Below are 23,512 nucleotides of genomic sequence, written 5' to 3'. Positions count from 1 at the left end.
AGGGTGAAAACTCTGTCCCCTGATCCCCAGCACACTGTACCACTCAAAAAGACTGATGACAGCTTGGAGACACAGCAGGTCAATTTAGCATCTTACATCTGCTGAATTGGTTCCTTAATCACATTACTCGCTTAACGTGTTGACTGTGTGTGTGTCACCTACCACGTGGGGTGCTGGGGACACAAGCAGCAGTCTCTAAGGTTCACTATGTCCCCAAGCCTCATTCTCCAGCCAACATCAACCCAAAACTCCAGTCATCACCACTTCTTGGGGTTTCTGGTGTCGCTCCAGTCTCAGCTGCCCACTCCGTCCTAACCACAGGTCACCTGTCCTGCTGTGTCTTACCTGCTTTCCAGGCAGCTCTTCTCTTGACCACACCTGCATCTTTGCCTAGAAAATTGCCCCAAAATATCAAATTGGTGGTAAATATTTTTGGAAAGCTTTCCCTGAACTATCTCAAGTAGGGAAGCAGGAGAGGATTAAAACCTCAAACAAACCAGATCTTGTTACATTTAAAATTTGCTTACTTTCCCTTTGCCAGGCAAAGAGAAAGAAAGGGGATAAAGACTTAAACATTCAGCTGGTGGAGCAAGTGTGATTTGTATGCAATGGCTGTTGAGGTATGCAGAGTTCAGAGGCTAAGAGTATGCCTAATTGCCTGAGTTCAAATAAGCCTGGCTCTGCCAGTCACTAGCAGTGTGGCCCATGATGTAACCTCTTGAGACTCAGTGTTCTCATATGTAAAATGGGAACAAATATAACAGCATCCTGATAAGCTGCTGGACTTGATCTACAAGGTATCAGAATGTATTATAAGGTACTTTAGGCAAAAGGGAAGAATTGTCCTATGAAATGAGAAAGCATCCCAAACAGACCCAAGCACATGTAGAACTCTGAGAGTTGCTAGAGGTAGCACAGCAGATCAGTGGGTACAAAAGGGACTGCTCAAAAAACAGTACTAGGCCAAATAATTGACCATATGGAGAAAAATAAAATTAACCACATATTTCACATCCTATCCAGAAATCAATTCTGGATGTAGTAAGGACTTCATTGTGAAAATTTAAAAACTTTCAAAAAGAAAATACAGAAAAATATGTTATCTCTAGGCAGAAACCTAAGACTGAATTTATCATAAGACTGGTAAATTCAACCACATTAAAATTAAGAGTGTCTATTGACAGTTTGGTAATGGCATAAGGATATACAGATAGATCAACGGGACAAAATTGAGAGTCCAGAAACAAACCCTTACATTTAGGGCCAGCTGATTTTCAATAAAGATGCTAAGACAATTAAATAGAGAAAAGAACAGTGTTTTCAATAAATGATGCTGGAGGGCGCCTGGGTGGCTCAGTTGGTTAAGCGACTGCCTTCGGCTCAGGTCATGATCCTGGACTCCCGGGATCGAGTCCCGCATTGGGCTCCCTGCTCAGCAGGGAGTCTGCTTCTCCCTCTGACCCTCCTCCCTCTCATGCTCTCTGTCTCTCATTCTCCCTCTCTAAAATAAATAAATAAAATCTTAAAAAAAATAAAAAATAAAAAATAAAAAAAATAAATGATGCTGGAAAACATCCAAAAGAATGAAGTTGGACCCCTACCTCACACCATCCACAAAAATTAACTCAGAATGGATCATACCCCAAAATGTTAAGAGCTAAAAGTATAAAATTCCTAGAAGAAAACATAGAAATTCATCCTCATGAGTTTGGGTTAGGCAGTGGATTCCTAGATATGACACCAAAAGCACAAGTGACAAAAGAAAAAAATAGATAAATCAGACACCAACAAAATTAAAAACTCTTGTGCTACAAGTGATACCATTAAGAGAGTGAGAAGACAACCCCCAGAATGGGAGGAAACATTTGCAAATGATCTATGTGATTAAAGACATCCAGAAAATACAAAGAGCCCATACAATAAAAAGCAAATAACTCAAATAAAACATGGACAAAGGATTAAAATAGACATTTCTCCAGAAAGATACACAAATAAGTACAGGGGGAAATGCCCAGCATTCTTAGTCATTAAGAAAATGAAAATCAAAACCATAATGAGATACCACTTCACACCCACTAAGATGGCAATAACAACAATCAGAAAGCAACAAGTGTTGGCAAAGATATGGAGAAATTGCAACCCTAATACACTGCTACCCGTGGTAATGCAAAATGGTGCAGTTGCTGTGAAGAAGAGTTTGGCAGTGCCTTTAAAAGTTAAACTGTATAACCCAGCAATATGACCATATGACCCAGCAATCCCACTCACGTGCAACATGGATAAACCTTAAAAACATTATGCTAAGTGAAAGAAGCCAGACACAAAAATATATGACGTCTATATGAAATATCCAGGATAGGCAAATCTACGGAGACAAAAAGTAGGTCAGGGGTTGCTTAGGGTTGGTAGAGGGAAGAAGGATAGGGAATGGCTGCTATGATTTCCTTTAGGAGGGACAAAAATATTCTATAATTAGATTGTGTTGATGGTTGCACACCCCATGACTATACTAAAAAAAATTGAATTATACACTTTATATGAGTGACTTGTATGGTAAATGAATATTTTAATAAAGCTATTTTAAAAAGTATTCATCGGGGTGCCTGGGTGGCTTAGTCATTAAGCATCTGCCTTCGGCTCGGATCATGGTCCCAGGGTCCTGGGATCAAGCCCCGCATCGGGCTCCCTGCTCAGTGGGAAGTCTGCTTCTCCCTCTCCCTCTCTCCCTGCTGTGTTCCCTCTCTTGCTGTGCCTCTCTCTATCAAATAAATAAATAAAATCTTTTTTTTTTAAAAAGTACTCATCAGAAGACATCATAAACAAGATGATATAAAAATACAAACTAACAGCTTATCACTGGGTGCCTGGGTGGTTCAGTTGGTTAAGCGTCTGCCTTTGGTTCAGGTCATGATCCCAGCGTGCTGGGATCGAGGTCTGCATCAGGCTCTCTGCTCAGCGGGGAGCCAGCTTCTCCTTCTCCCTCTGCCTGCCACTCTGCCTACTTGTGCTCTCTCTCTGTCAAATAAACAAAATCTTCAAAAAAAGTTTTTTTTTTTAAATAAAAGCTTATCACTGACAGTCGGTATCCAGATCATATAAAGAGCTCCTACAAATACATAAGGACAAACCACCAACAGAAAAGTGCATTTCACATAAGAAGAAACATATACTCACCAATAAAATGCTCACGCTATTTTGATATCAAGGAAATGCCAATTAAGGTAACACAGAAATACCATTTTAGGGCCATCAGATTTGTAAGAATACACATCACAATACCAAGTGTTAAAGAGGATGATAATCAAAGGGAACACACCCACATTCACCTAATGGAAAGTAAATCAGTACAACCACGTGGAAAAACAATATCTGGTGGTATTTTTCAAAACTCATCATTCATATATCCCATGACCCGAAGTGACCTGCCCAGCTATCCCCTCAGCAAACTTTTGTACGTATGTCCCTGGAGATGTGTACAGTAATGTTCATAGCAGTGAAGTTCATGACTGCTAAGTATCAGAAACATATCTCATGTCCATCAACAGAGGAAGGGTACATGGATTGTGATACAGTCACACAAAAGAATAGTAGAAGCCATGGAAATGAATGAACAACGGCCACACCCAACAACGTAGATAAATCTTAGAAACATTATATTGAAAGGAAAAAAAAGTCCTAAAAGATGCATACAATCTGATTAAAATTATCTGTGGTTATTTCTGTGCAATAGAATTAAAGGTACTTTTTTGTTTTCTTCTAAGTGCTTTTTCTTTCCTAAATTTTCTACACTGGGCATGAATTATCTTTGTAATCTGGAAAAAATGTCAAAAATTATTTTCACAACCAAATGGCAACGATTTGGGACTGTGCCCTCTGATCTCTGTCTAGCAGACTATGCCAACTGTGTGTCTCCAGGCCTCAGTTTCCTTGTCTGTACCACTGGGGTTGGGTAAATCACCTGCAAGATCCCTCCAACTCTGATAGTCACGGATTCTGCAGCTACATGATTTTCCTTTGTGTGGGTAACTGAACACTTCTCAGCACAATGTGAAATTCACATTGACACCTTCCTGATTCATACTTCGAAAAATGTAAAAAAACAAAACAAAACAAAACCCCACACGTGTAAGGCCGCATTCCTCATGAGAGTAAGAGCTTAATCAAGCCAAGGATCATTTATAAAGCTCCAAACTCTATGTAATTCATGGGGAGAATGCAGGAGGTGCATTCCAGGAGTTGCCCCCCACCCCCGCAAGTCTCCTGCAGAATGCCACTACTCAGAACACATACCAGGGTTCACACACCCTCTTTCTGTGGAAATCCATTTGTTCCATTCAGGATGCCACCATGTTTCAGAGCCCCCTGTGAAGTTAACATTCCCTCCCCTCTCCCCCCTTCACTTCAGGAAACTCTGCTGCTTGGTGCGGGACCATGGGGACGGGACCATGGGGACGGGACGGGGATCAGGGACACAGCCTGGCATTTCCAATTACCAGCAAGTGCAACTAGCTACTGATTATCAGCAGCTCTCTGCAGCCCCCTGGATGAGCAGCTTCTCACTACAGAAGCAACAGTTCCTCCTGGCCCTGGGCTGGCCAGGAGAGGCTCAGGAGGGGGAAAGCAAGACAGAAGTGGGAGAGGCAAAGGTGAAAGCGCACACGGGAAAAACAGCACAGAATGTTATTAAATATTCAGGGCAGTGAGATGCTGCTTATTCTGCTTGGCAAAAGTAGGCAAAGATGAGCAGCAGAAGGGACAACTCTCCACCAGAAAGAGCCACTAGGGGTCAGCGTGAGGTATAAGAGGACACAGAAATGGCCACTGAGAAAATGACCTAGTCTAGGGCGGAGCAGACCTGGGAGGGCGCACGGCCATTGGCCATTATCAGTCAAGCGCAGCAGGAGTGGGGTACCATGTCAGAAGCCCGTCCACTTCTGGGTCTGGAACCTCTGCATCTGGAGTGGGCCCTGGGGAAGCTGAAGGGTGGATTCAGCACAGTCAGGCAAGCCACTTCCAAACTCTCTCCACTTCCAATTCGATGAGTCCACAGGGTGGGGCCGGTGGGGGGGGGGGGGGGAGACACGTCACAGGTATGGAACTTGTGCAGTCACACAGGGCCCAAAGTCAGAAGGGCCCCAGGCTTGGTTTGATGTTCAACTGTCTCCCTCCTGAAACTCTTAATAATTTTTAAACAAGGGGCCCCAAGCTTATGCAGCAGATCCTGCTGGGGGATGACAGTTCCAAGGATCATTTCTCAGAACCTCACCCACCAAGCAAAGTAGGGCAGTGCCAGGTCCCAAGAAGTCCTGCCTGGCTTGGGTTCCAGCCATGTTCGACATAAACCAACAGCATTCATAATGCTTCCCTTTGGGTTTCCACACGAGGGCAGGAAAAGATGCAGCTGATGAACCACAGAAGGGTAACCACAAATAATAACCAAAATTGGTGGTGGTGATGGGGGAGATTCTTCCTTTCTGGTTAGTCAAATGTAAGTTAAAACACTAACAAGACATAATTTATGCCTGGTTAAAAAAATACTCTCTTAGAATGATGGAAGGCTAGTGCAGGCCAGGTAGGAGAGAAACAGATGTCCACACACAGCCCTGCGAGCTTCACGGACCAGAACACTTCAGCTGAGGGCCATGAAGGGAAGCAGTCTCATCCTCTGGCTCAGCAATCACACTCCTGGGAACTTGTCCCAGGCAAGAGACACCAGAGAAAAATTTTACACGCCAACGATGCTCAGGCAGCAGTTTGGCTCTGGTGACAATCTGGGAAGAACCGAAATGCCTAACAGAAGGAAAAGATGTTCCACAGCCATTCAACAGACATATTAAGCCTGTGGTAATGTGGGAAAGTGCTTATGATGGACAGCCATGTGAAAATGGTAATATTTTTTTTTGTCGCCCAGTGATGTAAAACGGATGTTCACATAAAGGAAAAATACTGACTAAAAATAGAGACCTAAAAACAGTGGCATGAGGGGTAATGGGGTCATGGAAACACCAAGATCTTGAACATCTGGAATTGTTGCTTTAAATGGTAAACAACCCTTAAAAATAATGAATGTGCAGGGTGCAGAGGATGGGCCGAGATGAAGCTCAGTTTGGTCAAGAACAAAGCGGGGGGGGGGGGGTGCGGCGCAGAATTTCATCAGTCAGAAAAGCAGCTGCCAAATGGTCAATGAGCCAAGAGTCATGCTCCAGGGGTACCCCCTCTGGACAAACTGCACTGCTTCTGACATAAAAATATCCTGGGCAGAGGATGGGACCCAGGGGGCTTTGCTGGCTGTCAGTTCTAGCCTCTCAGGGAAAACATTTGTCCACTAACAAGCTCCCACCTCTGGCCTCAAGTACACGAGGCACACCAGAGAGCTGCCCACGTGGGGATCCCCCCCTTCCCCGAGCCTATGGCCTCCTTTGACCTCACCACACATCCAGCCTGAGCAGCTCTGATTTCTCAAGATGTGCGTCAGGTATCATTATTCCACACACACGTCAGAGGCAAGCAGGACATAAAAGGAAATTTTATCTTTGGCAGCCTGAGGCCCATAACTTCATCTTTATTCATACTGTTCATCTATTTGATCAGATGCTGCTGCCGGTCTGAGCTGACTGGCACTTTACAGGAAAACCAGGAACGACTTGTTTCTGCAGAGGGCAGTGCCACCTGCTGTAGGACTGCCCCCCTGCAGTCACCTCTCCTGGCGTGGCACCCGGGCAGCCCTCTCTCCCTTCGCCTAGAGGCAACAGAGATCATTGTATAATCCTCAGGGCCAGCCAGTCGTTGCTCCTAGTACGTGTTGATATTAACAGGGCTGTTGCATCTGGTTGAGCAGGTTGCTCACTGCACAACCACAGGGGGCACCTTTCGTAATGGACACTGCAGATTTGTTTTTGTTATAACAGCAAATGAAAGAAAAGAGTGTTGCTTTAACAACCTTAGTATATTACAACAGTTTCAGGGTCAGTGGAAGTAAAAGATCTTGAGGAAGGGGTGCCCTTTTCTAAAGATGGGCACCAAGTGGGCTCACTACAGCCCTGCACACCAACATGTGAATAATCAGTGAACCAGCTCCCTAGAGAGCACACTACATTCTCCAGGCTCCTTGGGGCCACCAGGGGCACCAGAACCCTGGCTGGGGCAGCCCAGGGCCCGTCACAGCCTTGTCACCTCCATGCTGCCAATACCCTCCTCACTGGGATGCTGCTATTCAAGGGTTCAGCCACGAGCGCCTGGGCAGCTTCAGTTCTCTACTGTCCTCGAAGTAGAGGTCACTTCTGTTCACGACTCCCTGTCCTCTCAGTCCTCAAATCCAGCACCGCAGTCCACTTGCCACCCAGGGGCTCAGAGCTGGCACAGACAGAAAGCCCATTGGCGGACACAGGCTTCCGCACAGCCAATCAGAAGCACTGGGGGAAGCTTGTTCGGCCCACCTTTCTCCACTCTCCTCCCCACCTCCTGCCTTTAGCTCTCCACTCTCCGACCTGATGGCCTGCCCCCCCTACACATACAATGACACCCACATGCTCAGCGCTCCTCAGTGCCCCCAACATGTTGCTTTCTCTACCTGCACCCCTGCCTGCAGCCCATCTAACCCACCCCTTAGCTACCTGCCCACAGTGGACCCTCCATGCAGGGCTCCCTGCCTACCTACTTCTCACCTCACTTCTGTCTTCTCCTACCATTTACTGTCTTCTCTTACCATTTACTGTTCAAAGCATTGAAACATTTGAACCCCCCCCCCCCCCGGCATTTAGCCTCTTTCAATAAGGAATCCCACCCCCCCCAAAATCAACACACTTTACACTTCCCAGGTCCTGCCCCAGAAATTGAGCCCCCAGCCTCACCACCCACTGGACCTCTCCTCAGGCCAGGCTTGTTCAGAGTCCCGCAGATTCTCAGTCTATACCGTTCCCTTGCTGGCCTTCCCCTGCACCTGGACCCTCCATCCCACTGACACGTCGTAAGTGCTGGCACTCGGAGTGTGCAGGCTCTGGGTCCCACTTAAGCCTGTGATCTGGGGAAAGTCCTTTAGCCTCAGTTTCCCCATCTATAGAATGATACAGTACAATGATACAATAATCATCTTATGTGCTACCACTGATTAAGCCCCCTTATGTGTACGGAGGGCTTCACATTCCCCCTCATTTCAAGCCCCCAAAAGCAATGTAATAATGACGAGCAGCTACCCTGTGCCAGGAAGGGGCAGGGAGGAGGGCTCTCATGCATATTGCTCGCCATCCCCATCCTGCGGTATGCAGACAGAGGCTCCCCCAAGGTAACATGTATGTGAGAGAATGTCCTGCTTCCATGCATCACACCAAGTAATGGTGACCACTCACGAGGCCAGATGTCCTTCCCAGGGAGGACATAAATTGGGTCAGTGCTACCCTAAAGCCTTCTTTCTAGAAGCCATACTCCACCTCCTGAGCCAGCAGAGCTCATGTCCTTTCCTGCCTACCTGTCCTTTTAGATCCAACCCACCAGTGAGACCCTCTTCCACCTCTTGCCTGTCTCGCCTTGCTTAAACCTAAGTGAGCACCTGCCTGTCCCCATCCTCCACCTGCCCACTCACCCTCATCCTCCAACACCCATCTGGGCATCATCTCCTCCAGGAAGTTCTTTATGATCTCTCATGTTCCCCTAGGAGGCCCCCTTCCTCACTCCTCTGAGCTTCCCTGGTTACAGGGGAGCCACTCGCCATCCACAGTAACACTACTAAGGGGCAGAGCGGGACAGAGTCCACCCACTGCTCTAATCTTTAGTCGAGAGAGTTCTGGTGAACCAGGAGAAACCCCCGGGGGGGCGGTGCTGGAGGGGAAAACACCAGCCAAGAATGCTCCTGACCACTCAGCCTCAGATGGCCTTCCCTCCATTCACTCCCATGCCGGTGGGTTGGTTATGGAACAGCAACTTGCAAAAGTGCCAAGTGCTGGGGGGCAGAGGTGGGGGGGCAAATCACAGACACAGGTGAAACCCAGGCTTCACCTTTGGGTGCTTACAGCCTCCGAGGAGGGCAAGACTTGCACTCAAAAAACCCAGGGCCACTGCAGAAGGGAAGCCCAGGAGAGGTCTCAGCCTTGAGGGGTTTGGGGAAGCTTTAGGAGGAACGAGGATGGGCACAGGGCCTCAACAGATGAATCTGATTAACATGTGAGGGATAAGCAGGGGCATTCGGCTGAGTGGGTAGAGCAGAGTGTGAGCTGGACTGGGTGGGCAGTGAGGCCGGTGAGGTCACAGATGCTAATCTCGGGGCACCGCACTGGGGGGGACCATTCTGCACACACACAGAAAGTGATCAGAACAGAGAGCTAGTCCCTCACTTCATGCCTCAGTCCTTCTTCCCAAGGACCCCAGCAGACACCTGGGAACACAATGCAGGGGAACACAAGATCGGACACGTTAACAAGCCCCAAAATGAACATAAAAGAACCCCACCTGTGACTTTTTGAAGGATACCACATCCAACAGCTATTCTCAGCTGATGTTCCGTGAGGCTGCTTCTCTGAGAACAGTTCCTGTCCTAGGCCTCAGAGATGCAAAAACAAACAAACAACCTTCATCAAAACAAGAGGCCCTGGCTGTTCTATCACAGCCACACAGAAGCAGGAGCGTGCATGCCACCGAGTCCGCTGGGAGCCTGAGCAGAGACACCTAACCAGCCTGACCACATGCACCTGCCCTTGGAGGTTCCCGCTGCCCTGACCCCCTCCCACTTCCGTGACCCATCCCCCATCTCCACCGTGCGAGCACAGCCAATCAGAGCTGCACTCAGGACGCGGAGGCTGGCTCATGGGTCCGCAGGGGCTCTTTGAGGCCACAAATGGGAAAGTGGTGACCTCAGCAGTGCTGTGGGCAGGCCAAGGTCACCTGGCTCGGACCTCTGGTGAGTCTACCTTACCAGGGCAAGGGGGTCCCTATTTTGTGCTCTTTCAGAACTTTACAGTCCAAAAAGATGCAGATGTCCTATATACAACTGCGCACACACGTGCACACACACAAGCCAATGAGTGAGCTGCCAACGGCTGAATTCAGAGCTTATGAGCGACCCTGAATGGGCATTTCCCTGTCTGCGGTTCCCAGCCCTGTCTGAAGCACAGAGACACACAGATTGATTGATTGAATAGAAGATATGGATATATATTATCTCATTTTGACCTCCCAGCCACCTTGCCAGGTAAGTAGGTTTAATGCCCTCTTTTAGACAAGAAAATTGCAAATCAAAAAGGCGAAGAAGCTAGCTGAAGGTCAGGCAAGCATCGGGGGTGTGGTTTGAACAGGCCATTACCCACGGAGGAGCGGCCTCCCGTCAACGGACTCCCTGGGGCTCCTCTTCACATGCTCGGGCCTGAGAGCAAGATAGAGACACCAGCCCTTCGCAACCCACTCCTCCCCCGTCTTTTACAGAGGTGGGAGCCACCGAGGCCCACAGAGGGACAGGGACTTGCCCATGGTGACAGAGCCCAGCAGCAGGGGCAGGATAGGTACTCAGGCCCCCTGACACCCCAGATCCACTGTGGGAACCCCACCCCCTGCAGAGTAACAGCCCGTGTGATGAACCTCCACAAGCTCATATGCTGTCCTGCCACCTAAATGATCACCGCCTGGACCTCAGCCCCTCGTCCCCAGGGCAGGCTGCGAGCCCAGCTGGCTCTTCGACCTGCACAATTTCACTGGGACCCTTTTCTAAGGGGAAATGGGTCTGGAGTGGCCTCTCATTGCAATACCCTTCAATGTGTCTGAAACGAGAAGGCCAGTCTCACCTCATCTGCAAGTTGGGGATGAGGGCCCCATCCCCGTGCCTGCCACACCCACAGTGTGAGGGCCCACGAGGCCCCCACCTCCCCGAATAGCCCGCTCACCAGGCCTCCCAAAGGCCCCATCTCTGCTTTCCTCACTTTGCTCTTTTTAGCTGGCCAGGTTGGCAAGCATCATCCTGCCCACAGAAACGTTCTGTTTGGCCTTGCAGGGCATTGACTCACACAGGGCACCAGAGGAGACTCCCTCTGCAGTCTGCCCCCAGGGCATCTGACATTGGGGCTGAATCCTGGCTGCACTTGACCACTGTGCTGGCTCCTGGGCCTCCTCCCACAGCCCAGGAGGCTCCGCTCCAGGACCTGTGCTAGGCACCATCCCCTCCCCCACACAACGTCCTCAGCTCCTCATCCCCAGGCCCACTGTGGAGAGTGGGACAGTCACAGGAAAGGTAAGAAGGAAGGTCTAGCAATCAAAGAGGTTACTCTGCCATCGGTCCTGAGGTGCAGCTGTTTGAGCTTCCAGACAAAAATGAGCACCCTCGGGGCGCCTGGGTGGCTCAGTGGTTAGGTGTCCGACTCTTGGTTTCAGCTCAGGTCATGATTTCGTGGTTGTGGAATCAAGCCCCGTGTCAGGCTCTGCACTCAATGGGGAGTCTGCTTCAGATTCTTTCTCCCTCTCCCTCTGCCCCTCCCTGCTCGTGCATGCACACACACGCTCTCTCTTAAATAAATAAATAAAACGTTTCAAAAAAAAATGAGCATCCTCTCACAACCAAGCAGAAAGCAAATGGATACCAGGCCCAATGTTCCCTGCCAGCAGCAAATGTTCTAGAGAATGGCAACCAAGAAAATCATCAGGCAGGCCAATAGAAGAAAAACTAACACCTAACTGTACATTCTTTTTTTTTTTTTAATAAACTCCAAAATTCATCCTCAGAATAAATTCATCCAAAGTGATAAAAGGAACATTTAAACTTCTCATTAAGAACAAAACTGCATTAGAAAGCATGCTCCAACTAAAATAAAAATTGGAAATTAACACCAATCTAAAACCAGAAAACATACTCTATGCACAATTTACTTGTCAGTTTCTGTAAAGCATTCTCAAGATGGAGCACAGCATCAGCTCCCAGTAAAATAAATCTCAAATGTTTGTAATTACAAACACCCTGAGACTTCAGATGGTATTTTCAGGAGAATCTGCACGATTAAACCTGACTCCAGGGTTGAGGCTTGGAGTCCACAACTTCGAAGATGTCTGCCCTACACCAGGGCCTCATGAAGCCGTTAGTGTGACCAGTCAGCAAAATTAATTACAAGGCTTATTACAGATCAGAGATAGTTAATTTCTAAAAGGAGCTCTTTCTAATGAATTTATGTTAAGTGAATTTAACGGCGTCTGTATCTTCTAGGTCTACAGAGTCAAAGAATCCTAGTTTTTCCCTAGAGTCTCAAACTATAACAGAAACAAAAGGTAAACAGCAAGTTTCACTCGTGCAAAATCTCCAACGAATGCAAGTTTTTCAAGCATCAGGAATTGCAGGCAGAGGCTTAACCAGTTTGCAAGACTGCAACCTTAGCGACAGCTGCTGAGGAAGGGCTCTCAAGCGAGCATGCCTGCATACCCCGGTGCCATTCGAGACCACAGACGCCTGGGAGTGCATCCTCAAGCCTGGTCCTTGCTTAAACCCAGGCGGCCACTTACACGGACTCTCCCGATCTGCCGCAGCTTGCTCAAAGGGCAAAGAGAAGTTGGTTTGGTCATGCACTGAGCACAGCTGCCCCCACGGGTGGCCCCAGCACGAGGACCTTGTGGACAAAGCTGCAATTCTGCCAGGGCCCCAAGCCGACTCTGGGGAAGGAAGGGTAGGTGGGTGGATTAAACAGGCACCTCCTCTTCCCGCCCCTTACTTCCAGAAATCTCTGGATTGTATTTTGTTTCCTTTTTGCCGGGGTTAATCAGGCGGACGGGTCTCTAGCCACAGCCCTCTCTCCGAAACGCCCCGCGCCAGAAGTGAGTCCGGAGAGTACACGCTGGCGGGGTACCGGGGCTCCCCGCGCTCCCCGCGCCGCGAGGGAGTGACATCAGAGGCTCGCGTGGACTGATCATGCAGCAAGCCGGGCGGGCGTGCGCGGGGAGCCCGGCCTCTGGGCGGAAGCCGGGCGGCACTAACCCTTCTCAAAGTTATTCAGGCAGCCGGAGCTGCAGAAGGAGCGCACGGAGGCCGACTCCCAGCAGCCGCGTCCCTTCATCCCCGCGGCGGGGTGGCCTCCGAGCGGCCGGGCGCTACATGGCGCCGGGCCCAGGGTCTCCCAAGGACGCGCGCACAGCTCGGCGGGCCTCCCGGCGGAGGCGGCGGGTGCTAGCCGTCCCGGCGCCGCGTTACCACAATGCACCACTGCTGCCCGCCCGCCGCCCGGTGCACGAGCCCGTTAACTCCGTCGGCGCCGCGGGAGCCTAGCGGAGCGCGAGCTGCGGCCGCCCCCTCTCTTCTCCCGGGAGCGCTGCCCTCGCCCGCACGCCACCTGCTCGCCCGTGCGACCTTCAGGGCACCCGGGTCGGACCCAGGTGTCGGGCGGGCTCCTCAGTTAAACGTCCCATGTTAATGAGAAAATGCGAGCGAAGGTGTCGCCCCCTGAGATAGCGGGATTGGCGTTGCTTTATTTCAAAGGGAAAGATGCCCTTGAGAGCTAAGGGGCACGTGGGAAATGGAGATGGCCCAGGGCCTGACAGTGCTTCCAGGAAATCGGGGTCACCTCTGAGACCTGGTCACCCTCCGATTCCCCTGTGGCGCCTGGTGTGCCTGGTGCACCTGTGTCTGACCACCTGCAGACACCATCCACCGTTCTGGAGGAAGGCAACAGGCGGGGCCCCCAGGAATCCAGCTACCACTGCTACCACCGGGCTGCAGGCACCTGGGGACAAAGGTCTGTCTCTGCCCAGACCTCTCTGAACACAGTTCACCCGTCCAGCTGTCTGCAGGAGTTCTCCACGGGGTGTGTGATAGGCATCACAAACCCAACTGTCCAAATCTGAGCTCCCAATGGCCCCCTAGACCTGTGTCCTTAGCCCTACCCCAGTCCTCCCTACCTCAGCTAGGGGCAGCGCCAACCTCCCAGTTGCTCAGGACAGAAATCTGGAAGTCATCCCTTACTCCTAGGTCTCTTAGACCCACCTCCGGTTGGTCAGCACACCGGGACAAGTTCTACTCCTAGAATACAGCCAGGATCCCATCCCTGCTCACCACCCTCGCAGCTGCCACCCAGGCCAGACACAGCATCATCTTCCCCGTGGACCCTCCTAGAGCCTCCCAGCAGGTCCCCGGCTTCCACTCATGCCCCCCATGGCCTACACTCAGTACAACAGCCAAGAGATCCTGTTCCGATGTATCTCAGACTCTGTCACATGTCCACTCAGTGGTCTCTAAGTCCCCACCAGCATACCCATCCTGTTCCCCTCCATCCCTGGGCTCCAGCCACACTGACAACTTGGCATACACACACAGCTGCTGGAAGGCAGTCCAAACCCAGGCTGGGCCTCTGCTTGGCCCTGGCCCCCACCTTACTCTGCCCTGTTTAGGTCTTGTTTTCCCCACTGGCCGATAAACTCTGGGCCCTGGGACTAGGCTTTAGCCCTGACAAAGCCCTCTCCAACACCGCCTCTTCACAGGAGTTCAGTCAAGACAATCTATCAAATGTAATCTATTGAAACTGAATCAAGTTTCACCAATTTAAAGGTTTTCAAATATATAATGAAGCTCCTGTTATAATAAACTCAGGCGAGGTGGTGCTGGGTCAATAATTCCCTCTAGGCCTTTGAAGCAACTGAGTATTTCTTCCACCTAGAGAATTAATCTAGAGCAATTGCGTTAGATTTGCTGGCCCAGGGGATATAAGGCCTTTAGCCACTCTGGGCCTTGATTTTTTGGCTACAAAATGAAGAGCATAATAATAATGCAAACGGCTACCAGTGGTGGAATGCTGACTGAATGCCAAGTGCTGGGCTTCAAGCTTTACCTACATTTCTTGCACTGCCTCATTTGATCCCCGCTGAATAGCCTCTGGTAGGTTCCACCAACATCCTTTTTTACAGATGAGCAAACTAAGGCTCTGAGGTAAAGGGACTTGCCTAGGGTCACCAGGCTTGGACCCAGCCTCTTCTGGCTGACCTCGGACACACTCTCAACCATGTCCTGTGGGCTTCCTTATGCAGAATACTGCTCCCCACGCTCCCAGAGGCCTCATAAGGAAAAGTGGGGTGAGACCATAACAGTGTCCTGAGTATTTTGGGAAATGTTCATAAACACACAGATAATTTTTAAAGGATCTGCATGTGGAAGAATAATCCAACCCAGGATATTGAACCAGATACTCTGTATATCACAGACTCTGGAAGCTGGAAGCATCTTTTGAATGCAGAGCTGTGCCCTCCATCCCAGAGCTGAGGAATGGCGGGCAGAGCGGCTGAGTACCTCATGCCTCTCCTCACAGTGAGTGGTTGCTGGGCTCACCGCCCCTGCTTCCTTTGTCCACTTCCCCTCACTTACAGCTGCATCTGGCTGCCGGCTGCATAGCAGAGGAGATAGGGAACAATACACAGCCAGGGAGGAAACGAAAATAGGAAAGAGAAGTAGGAAGGGAGGATCATGCGGTCCTACTAAGGTAAACACACACATGTTTTCTCCTTTCTCCATAACTGTTTTATGCTATATAAGTCACATCAAACAACTATCAGGGCGCCTGGGTGGCTCAGTTGGTTAAGCGACTGCCTTCGGCTCAGGTCATGATCCCAGGGTCCTGGGATCGAGTCCCGCATCGGGCTCCCTGCTCTGCGGGGAGCCTGCTTCTCCCTCTCCCACTCCCCCTGCTTGTGTTCCCTCTCTCGCTGTGTCTCTCTCTGTCAAATAAATAAATAAAATCTTTAAAAAAAAAAAAAACTATCAGACTCTGCTCACGTGAAATACTTTAGAAATCTGCCACCTAGCTTCACAGGCAGCTGGAAGAGTGCCGATTTGTCCTTAAAGGAGAAGATACATTAGCTGAAATGTCTTAGGTGAGCCAGCAGCGAGAACGCCAAGAGATAGAGTGTAAGATGACCGACAGGTAATTCCAACAGCTCTGCTGGCTACCTGAGGCCTGTCAAAGTTTCCCTCCTGTCCATGTGTGTGAGCATGAGGCTGAACCCCAGCCCGCTCCTGTCCCCCATCTGTGTTCATTCATTGAGGGCAGCTCCTGAAGAGCTCCAGGTGGACAGCCGCCAACACCCTACACATGACATCCTAAAATCAAGTGCACTAACTCTGTGACCTTCCTGAGATCCACGCACCACAAATACCCTGCAGTGACAACCCTGGAGGCAATTGCAACCCTCCCTCTAGGCTGTAGCTGACCCCTCATCAAGTTGCTTTGGTCACTTCCGAGTTTTTGGTTTCCCCTCAAGTCTATGGTGACATTTCCCTTGTCATATCCCCCCTGGGCTGCTGCTGCTGCAACAGCCTCCCTAGGGGCTGGCCTCCCCACTTCCACTCGCAACCAGAACATTGTTATGCAGGCTCTGTTTCTGGTATGTTCCCTCCTTTGCTCAGTAATATGGTACACACATCCACTTAACTAAAATTCACACAGGCATGCGTGCGTGGGGTAGGTGGGTGTATTTGTTGCCCACCCCAGTCCTGGAGGCAACAGAGAAATAGGTCCCTGGAAACTGGTATGAGGCCCCAGGCGGGGTGGGGGAGCATGTGGTAGCTCAGAACCACAAACACACATCCACACCCTCCAGCCTAGAATAGTGAATCCCCTGGGATTCATCACAAGGGAACAATGGGAAAGGGGCACAAAGCTCCAATGCCATTTGTTGCAAAAAACCAGAAGCAACCCAAGATCCTAGCAGCAGGCCAATGTTTATTTCATCAACTTCACAGAATATCATGGAGCCATTCAGACTTACGTGTGTGATGACTCTGCAGAAATAAGAAACTGTGCTTAAAAAGAAAATGCTGAGGAAAAAGGCAAATCATGCAGTATATTTATAATTGTGTGAAAACTATCCATACCCAGAAATGTTAAAATACTAGACTCACAGGTGAATTTCTTCCAGTCTGGGCTTCCAGAATGCCCCAGGCTTCTTTCTTTCCCAGGACCTAACTTGCCCTCAGGTGGGGGTTCCTATTTACTTGTCTATCTCCCACAACAGACGGCAAACTTCTTGATGGCGGAGACTGTGGTCTTTTCTTACTGTTCCCAGCCTCTCGGGTGGCCCAGCACATGGTAGGCAGACATTGAATAAATGAGCACAGGAATAAACAGATAAATTAATTCATTGATAAATCAATCAATGAAAACCACTTTATCGGGAGCCCTATTTGGCCCAACCTACAAAACCCCCACCACCTTATTACCCTTCCATGTTGTCTGGAGAATCAAGCTCCCCAAAGGTCTGCGTAACATACAAGTTCCTTGCGGAGACTTCTTAAGAATGAAGCCCTTTAAAACAGCAGTGTTCTAAGAATAGCCACGCAGAGATGCTGACTGCTATCATCATTAATAAATGAGTCTGCACCAGAGCCAAAGAATTAATTTGAGAGCAATTTATGATAATATGTTGCTAGGCAATTAAAATAAACTTCCGAGGGGGAAAAAACTTTCAATTTATTGTTGATTATTTCAGATCAGAAAGATGGAATAGGGGAGTTTGAAAAACGGCAAACACGAGACAGATTTCACTGGGGACGGTGCCTGGCCTGGCTCCGCCTGCACGTGCCTCCTGCTAATAGTAGCAGCCCCGGAGGCCACCTCCCTAGCTGTTCTAGAGCAAGCCAGGGGCTGCACTGTATCCCCGCACATGTGTTTGGAAGGAATGGCCTGCCTGAGCACCAGGTCGCCTGGAGGACCCCAAGGAGAGCGGGGGTCAGGTCCCACCAGGCAGCTCTGAGGATACTGGCCTCTTCTTAGCCCTTTCTGTTCCCAGAAGTGGCTGGCCCAGCTGGCCCATTCAATCGCTTATACCAGTTATTGACCAAAAGGCCTTTGCTTGTTGAGGGGGTCTAAATATCACTTTGACCAACAAATCCCTCAAGATGATCAAAGAGCTGGGATTCCCAAGGGATTACTACCCATTTGTCTGGTCTTCAACTGTTCCTTTTTTAAAAAATTCATTTTAAAGAAAGCAACAACAGAAATAATTGAAAATACAGATCTACTGCCGAATGTTCCTCCTTCTTTCTTGGCCATTAAAAAGGTACAAATTAAAGCAGCCTTGAGGCAGGTATCCTTTAAGTATATTAAAATGGCTCCAGGGCGCCTGGGTGGCTCAGTTGGTTGAGCGACTGCCTTCGGCTCAGGTCATGATCCTGGAGTCCCTGGATCGAGTCCCGCATTGGGCTCCTTGCTCGGCGAGGAGTCTGCTTCTCCCTCTGACCCTCCCCACCTCATGCTTTCTCTCTCTCTCAAATAAATAAATAAAATCTTTAAAAAAAAAATAAATAAATAAATAAATAAAATGGTCCCAAAGTATATTTAATTATTAACACCAAATGCAAGTGAGATGACAGTGAAGCTGGCATGCTCATTCTTTGTTGGTGGCACAGAATATCGGTACACTCGTTCCAGAAAGAGATATTATAGCTCATCAAGGCACTGTGATGATGTTGCTTCCCTTAACTCAGTAATCTGACTCCTGGCAATTTTCCCTCAGGAAATAATTCAAGAGAAGCAAAGAGTGTTCAGTACAAGGACACTCATTGCATCATTATCTGTAATAGCATAAAGGCGGAACTCAAATGCACAAAAATCAGCGGATAATTCAAAACATGAGAGTGTATGAGCTTGGTGGAATATTACACAGCCATTAAAATGACCATTATAAGGGCTCCTGGGTGGCTCAGATGGTTAAGTGTCTGCCTTCGGCTCAGGTCATGATCCCAGGGTCCTGGGATCGAGCCCCACATTGGGCTCCTGGCTCAGCGAGGAGCCTGCTTCTCCCTCTCCCTCTGCCTCTCTCCCTGCTCATGTTTTCTCTCTCTCTCTCTGTATCTCTGTGTCTCAAATGAATAAATAAAATCTTTTTTTTAAAAGATTTTATTTATTTATTTGAGAGAGAGAGTGAGAGAGAGAAAGAGCACAAGAAGGGGGAGCGGGAGAGGGAGAAACAGACTCCCTGCTGAGCAGGTAGCCCGATGCGGGACTCGATCCCGGGACTCCAGGATCATGACCTGAGCCGAAGGCAGTTGCTTAACCAACTGAGCCACCCAGGTGCCCAAATAAATAAAATCTTAAAAAAAATTTTTTTTTAAATGACCATTATAAAGACAGACTGTTAGTTATAACATGGGGTGAAAAAGGCAGACATGAAGGCCATGTGCAATATGATGCCAAAGATGTGAGACACGGGTGTGTGTGCAGGGTGGGGAAGAGCAGGGAACACGCAAAATCAAAAACAGTTTTGCGAGGCTGTGAGATTACTGGAGAGTTGCCTATATTCCAAATGCTCTTTATCTTACTTTTTCTACATATTTTTCCACATATATATTCCACATATTTTTCCACAACAACAAAAAAATTGAGCAAGCTACATTCAATCAAATGAATTATTTCAAACCCTTTCCCAAGGGGCCAAAGGAAGTACAGAAGAGTCGGCTGGGAGTAGGTGCCCTGCTCAGGGAGTGTGGGACAGCAGGGGAACAGGATGGGACCAGTAAATGAGAAGTCAGGGCAGTGTCAACCTCACTCAGGCTGCCCTGGGGTGGCCTGCGCTTGGGGGTCAGATGTGTGGGTCTGAGCACAGAGCTGCAACCTGTGCCCTGGGTGATATGAAGCAAGTCCAGGAGCCTCTCTGAGCATCGCTTCCCTGATTCTCATCCAGACACAGTCCTGGCCCCCTGTTATGGGCTGAATTGTGTCCTCTCCCCTCCTCCAAATTCATATGTGGAGGTTCAAACCCACAGCACCTCAGAATGTGACTGTATTTGGAGACAGAGCCTTTGAAGAGGTGACTAAGGTAAAATGAGGTCCTATAGATGGACCCGTATTCAGTATGACTGGTGTCTTTATAAGAGGAGGAGGTCAGGACGCAGACACACGCAGACCGAGGAGGCAACCACCTACGAGCCAAGGAGAGAGGCCTCAGAAGAAACCAAACCTGCTGACACCTTGATCTCAGAACTGGGAGAAAGTACATTTCTGTGGCTTAAGCCACCCAGTCTCTGGTATTTTGGGGCAGCCCCAGCAAATGAATACCCCTCCCTTCGCAGAGCCCTGAGGATGATATCACTGGCACAGGGCAGGTACGCAAAAGGCTTCTGGGAAAAGTGAGCCAGGTCTGAGGCGGGGGCTCGGCGCCCTGAAAACCACCGCCCACACGAGGCCTGTGCTGGAAGATTGGGTCTCAGTGTCCATCAGTGAGTTAGTTTTACTGTGAAGTTCGGAACTATGAAGTCCTGCAAGACCGCTTCTCCCGTGATCCCCATGGCGGCTGGGATGAGGTTGGGCAGGACAGACGTCACCGTACATAGCTGGCAAAATGAGAGTTTAGTGAAGTTAAGGGGTTTTGTGCAAAGTCAAAGAGCAAGCACAGACCAAAAAGGGTCACTAATGCAACATCTTAAACCTCCAAGCTCCACTTCTCCCCATTACTAAAAAATAAGGCTCCGATTGATTGATCTTACAACATGAATGTTTAGAAAGTCCATAGCTCCAGGGGCGCCTGGGTGGCTCAGTTGGTTAAGCGACTGCCTTCGGCTCAGGTCATGATCCTGGAGTCCTGGGATCGAGTCCCGCATCGGGCTCCCTGCTCGGCAGGGAGTCTGCTTCTCCCTCTGACCCTCCTCCCTCTCATGCTCTCTGTCTCTCATTCTCTCTCTCTCAAATAATTAAATAAAATCTTTAAAAAAAAAAAAAAAAGAAAGTCCATAGCTCCAGAGCTACCATAAATCGAGTTAAAAGATAACCAACACAGAAAATACTTAAAAAATTAATAACTGACAAAGGAGAAATAACCATAACTCAGAGTGAGCTCCTACAAATCAGCATAAAAACACAAATATCTAGACAGTAAAATGGCAATAAATATGAACGTACAAGTCATGAAATGTACATGATTGGTCAACAAACAGATAAAAGTATACTCAATCTCTACTGGTAATAAGGGAAAGGCAAAACAGAGCAAAGAAATGCCTCGTCATTCACCCATCAGAGCAACAAAGCGTAAAAATAATGGGGTAGCTTCTGTTGACAATCCACGCTATTGGGAGATATAAATTTATGCCCTCTTTTTGGCTGACAGTTTGATAGTGTGTGTTGATATCCATCATGGGTATCCTCTTCTAGTCTAGCAATTCTACTCCTAGGAATCTATACACACATGCATTAATTTGCACACAGAAGCAGGTCCACTACAGCACTCTGGGAAATAGTAGTAAAATGCAAAGAACCTAACTGTCCATCAAGTGGGAAATGATTAAATAAATTATGATACACTTTAGAATTCTATGCAGTTATTTTTAAAATGAGCTAGGTTTATTTGTGTCGACATGTAAATATCTCCAAAATATATTTGTAAGGGAAAAAGCAAGCTGCTTATCAATATCCACAATATGATCTCATTTACATATGTGTAAGGGCATGGGGGTGAGGGGGTGGTGTGAACTTACATGTCTTTGTAAAAGCATGGGTAAGGACCAGGAAAAGTACCACCGCTAACCAATGGGTGTGTATTATTTCTTGGGAGGGAGGTAATGAAAGATGACTAAGTTTTCTGTTACATATTTCAGAGTCATTTAAACATTTTACAAGCTTGTATTTCCTAACGAATGCCATCTCTCAACAAATTACAATTGGTGAGAGTGTGCCAGGATCAACTCCTGCTCATGTTGAAACCTGAGAACCTACAAAAGACTCTCTAATGGTGGAAGGTCAGGCATGAAGGGAGGTGCATAATGAGTGAGTTTGGGGGCAGGAGGGCCCAGAAGTCACATCAGAGAAGCCACCACATCAATGCACACAGACCAACCTGGCAGGCAGCAATCAGAGAGGGGCTGGATCAGTTGACGCACCCGTGGCACAATCCCCATGAGGCGGAGGAGCAGAGCGGCCCATGGTGACGGGCCCTGCAAAGAACGGACACAGCTGCAACCAGGTGTGGGAGGCAAAAGGCTCAGGCGCCCGTCACTTGGCCAGGCTGCAGGCATCACCCCACCCTCAGCCACCAGGCTGTTGGCAGATGCTCATGGCCATAGCCACCAGTGACCTTGAGAGCGGCGGCAGTGGCTCAGGGATGAGGCTCAGGAGAGGCCACCGCGTGGATCCACCTGTGCTCACCTCACCAGGGCTTCTCTGGGTTGCAGGGTCCAGAGAGGTGTCAGGAGAAGTGCCAGAAAAGGAGAGAGGATGTTGGAGGCAAGTGTCGACCAAAGACACAGGGAAGAAGTGAGAGATATGTTGCAGCTCAAAAGAGTCATCCCTAAATGCAGCAGGCCCATCGGACGCCCCCTCTGGTGCCCGTACCGTGGCAGGCATGAGTCACACCAGTGGCCTCTTACTGAAACGCCCCTGCTTCCTGCCCTGTAGCCACACCCCCACTGTCCTCCAACCTCCTATCTTCCTGCTCCTAGGCAAGAGTCAGTCCTCACTCCCATGTTCTTCCCACTCCCTGCTGGTGGGGCCCAAGTGATGGCGCCCATGCCCGTGGCTCATTGTCCTGTCTTCCTGTTCATGTTTCCCCATCTGTATCATTGCTGGGCCCTCCCCTTCAAGCTCCAGATCTCCCAGGCCAACTGCAAGTCCCCTCCCCCATCAACCTGACCCCAACTGAGCCCAGTATCTCTCCTCTGCTCCCTCATGACCACCTTTCCCCCTCCAGACAATCCTTTCTGCCCACAGGCACCAGGCAGGAGACCTGAGGGTCAGCTGTTACGGTTTCTCCCTCACACTGGGCCCCGACAGGCAATGCGTCCCCAAGTTGTAAGGATGTTAACTTCAAAATGGTTTGCAAATCCATACCCTATGCTCCACCTGGAGGGAGTAAACCACGCACCTGCTCACTTCCAAGGTCTCAGCTTCCACGTTTTTCCCTTCTGATCCATCCTACAAGCTGCCATGGGACAATTTACTGAAAATACACCATCTGCTCTCTGTCACTTCCCTTCCAAGGCTTCCTGATACCCAAAGCAGCAAGTTCAAGTTCAAACTCCTTGGCAAACCATAGCCCATCAGGAGCTAAGCCTTGTGGGCCTCAGCAATTCCCCACTTCTTACTCCTTAGCTTCACCCCTGTTCCTCCCGCCCCTACCTTTGCTCACCTGGCTGACATGCCCTGCCTTTCCTTCCCTGGGCTGGCTCCTGTCATCTATGGATACCAGGTGTGGGCTCCTCCTCGAGGAAGCCTTACCTGACAGCTGCCACCCCGGAGAGGGGATGGAAGACTCTTTGGAGAAGGGCCCTTCCTCAGGGTTCTCATCACACCCTTATGCATCGCTTGCTGCACTCATCACACTGACTCATAAGGATCTTGTCTGCCCCCCTGCAAATAAATGGTCAGCACCTTGAGGGCTGGGAAGGGGTGCACTCACTATATTAGTCTCCTACGACCACCACAACCTGGACGGCTTCCAACAACAGTAATTTATTCTCTCACGACTCTGGAGGCCAGAAATCTACCATCAAGGTGTTGGTAAAGGCATGCTTCCTCTGAAGGTTGAGGGAAGGATCTTTCCTGGCCTCTTTTAGTTCCTGGTGGTCCCGGGTGTTCTTTGGCTTGTG

At 49.2% G+C, this 23,512-nt stretch overlaps 1 protein-coding gene across 2 annotated transcripts in view; it reads right to left on the bottom strand.

Annotated features, from left to right (window-relative positions):
• The window catches only part of OSBP2 (oxysterol binding protein 2), a 167,922-nt gene that overhangs the window by 56,171 nt on the left and 88,239 nt on the right, over positions 1 to 23,512 (bottom strand). Inside the window, exon 1 of one of the 2 annotated variants that reach the window (XM_045887312.2) lies at positions 12,935 to 13,126. The exons of the other annotated variant lie outside the window; for it this stretch is intronic. Coding sequence (XP_045743268.1) covers positions 12,935 to 13,013 — 79 coding nt within the window. The 5' untranslated portion in view covers positions 13,014 to 13,126. Of the gene's footprint in view, positions 1 to 12,934; positions 13,127 to 23,512 lie in introns of those variants that run through there. 2 annotated transcript variants of the gene reach the window in all.

The sequence above is a fragment of the Mirounga angustirostris genome, unplaced genomic scaffold (genome assembly GCF_029215605.1).
Source record: "Mirounga angustirostris isolate CCGP_5_RB_7025 unplaced genomic scaffold, mMirAng1.0.hap1 SCAF_14, whole genome shotgun sequence".
NCBI classification, from domain to species: Eukaryota; Metazoa; Chordata; class Mammalia; order Carnivora; family Phocidae; genus Mirounga; species Mirounga angustirostris.
This window is presented reverse-complemented; position numbering and strand designations above follow the sequence as displayed.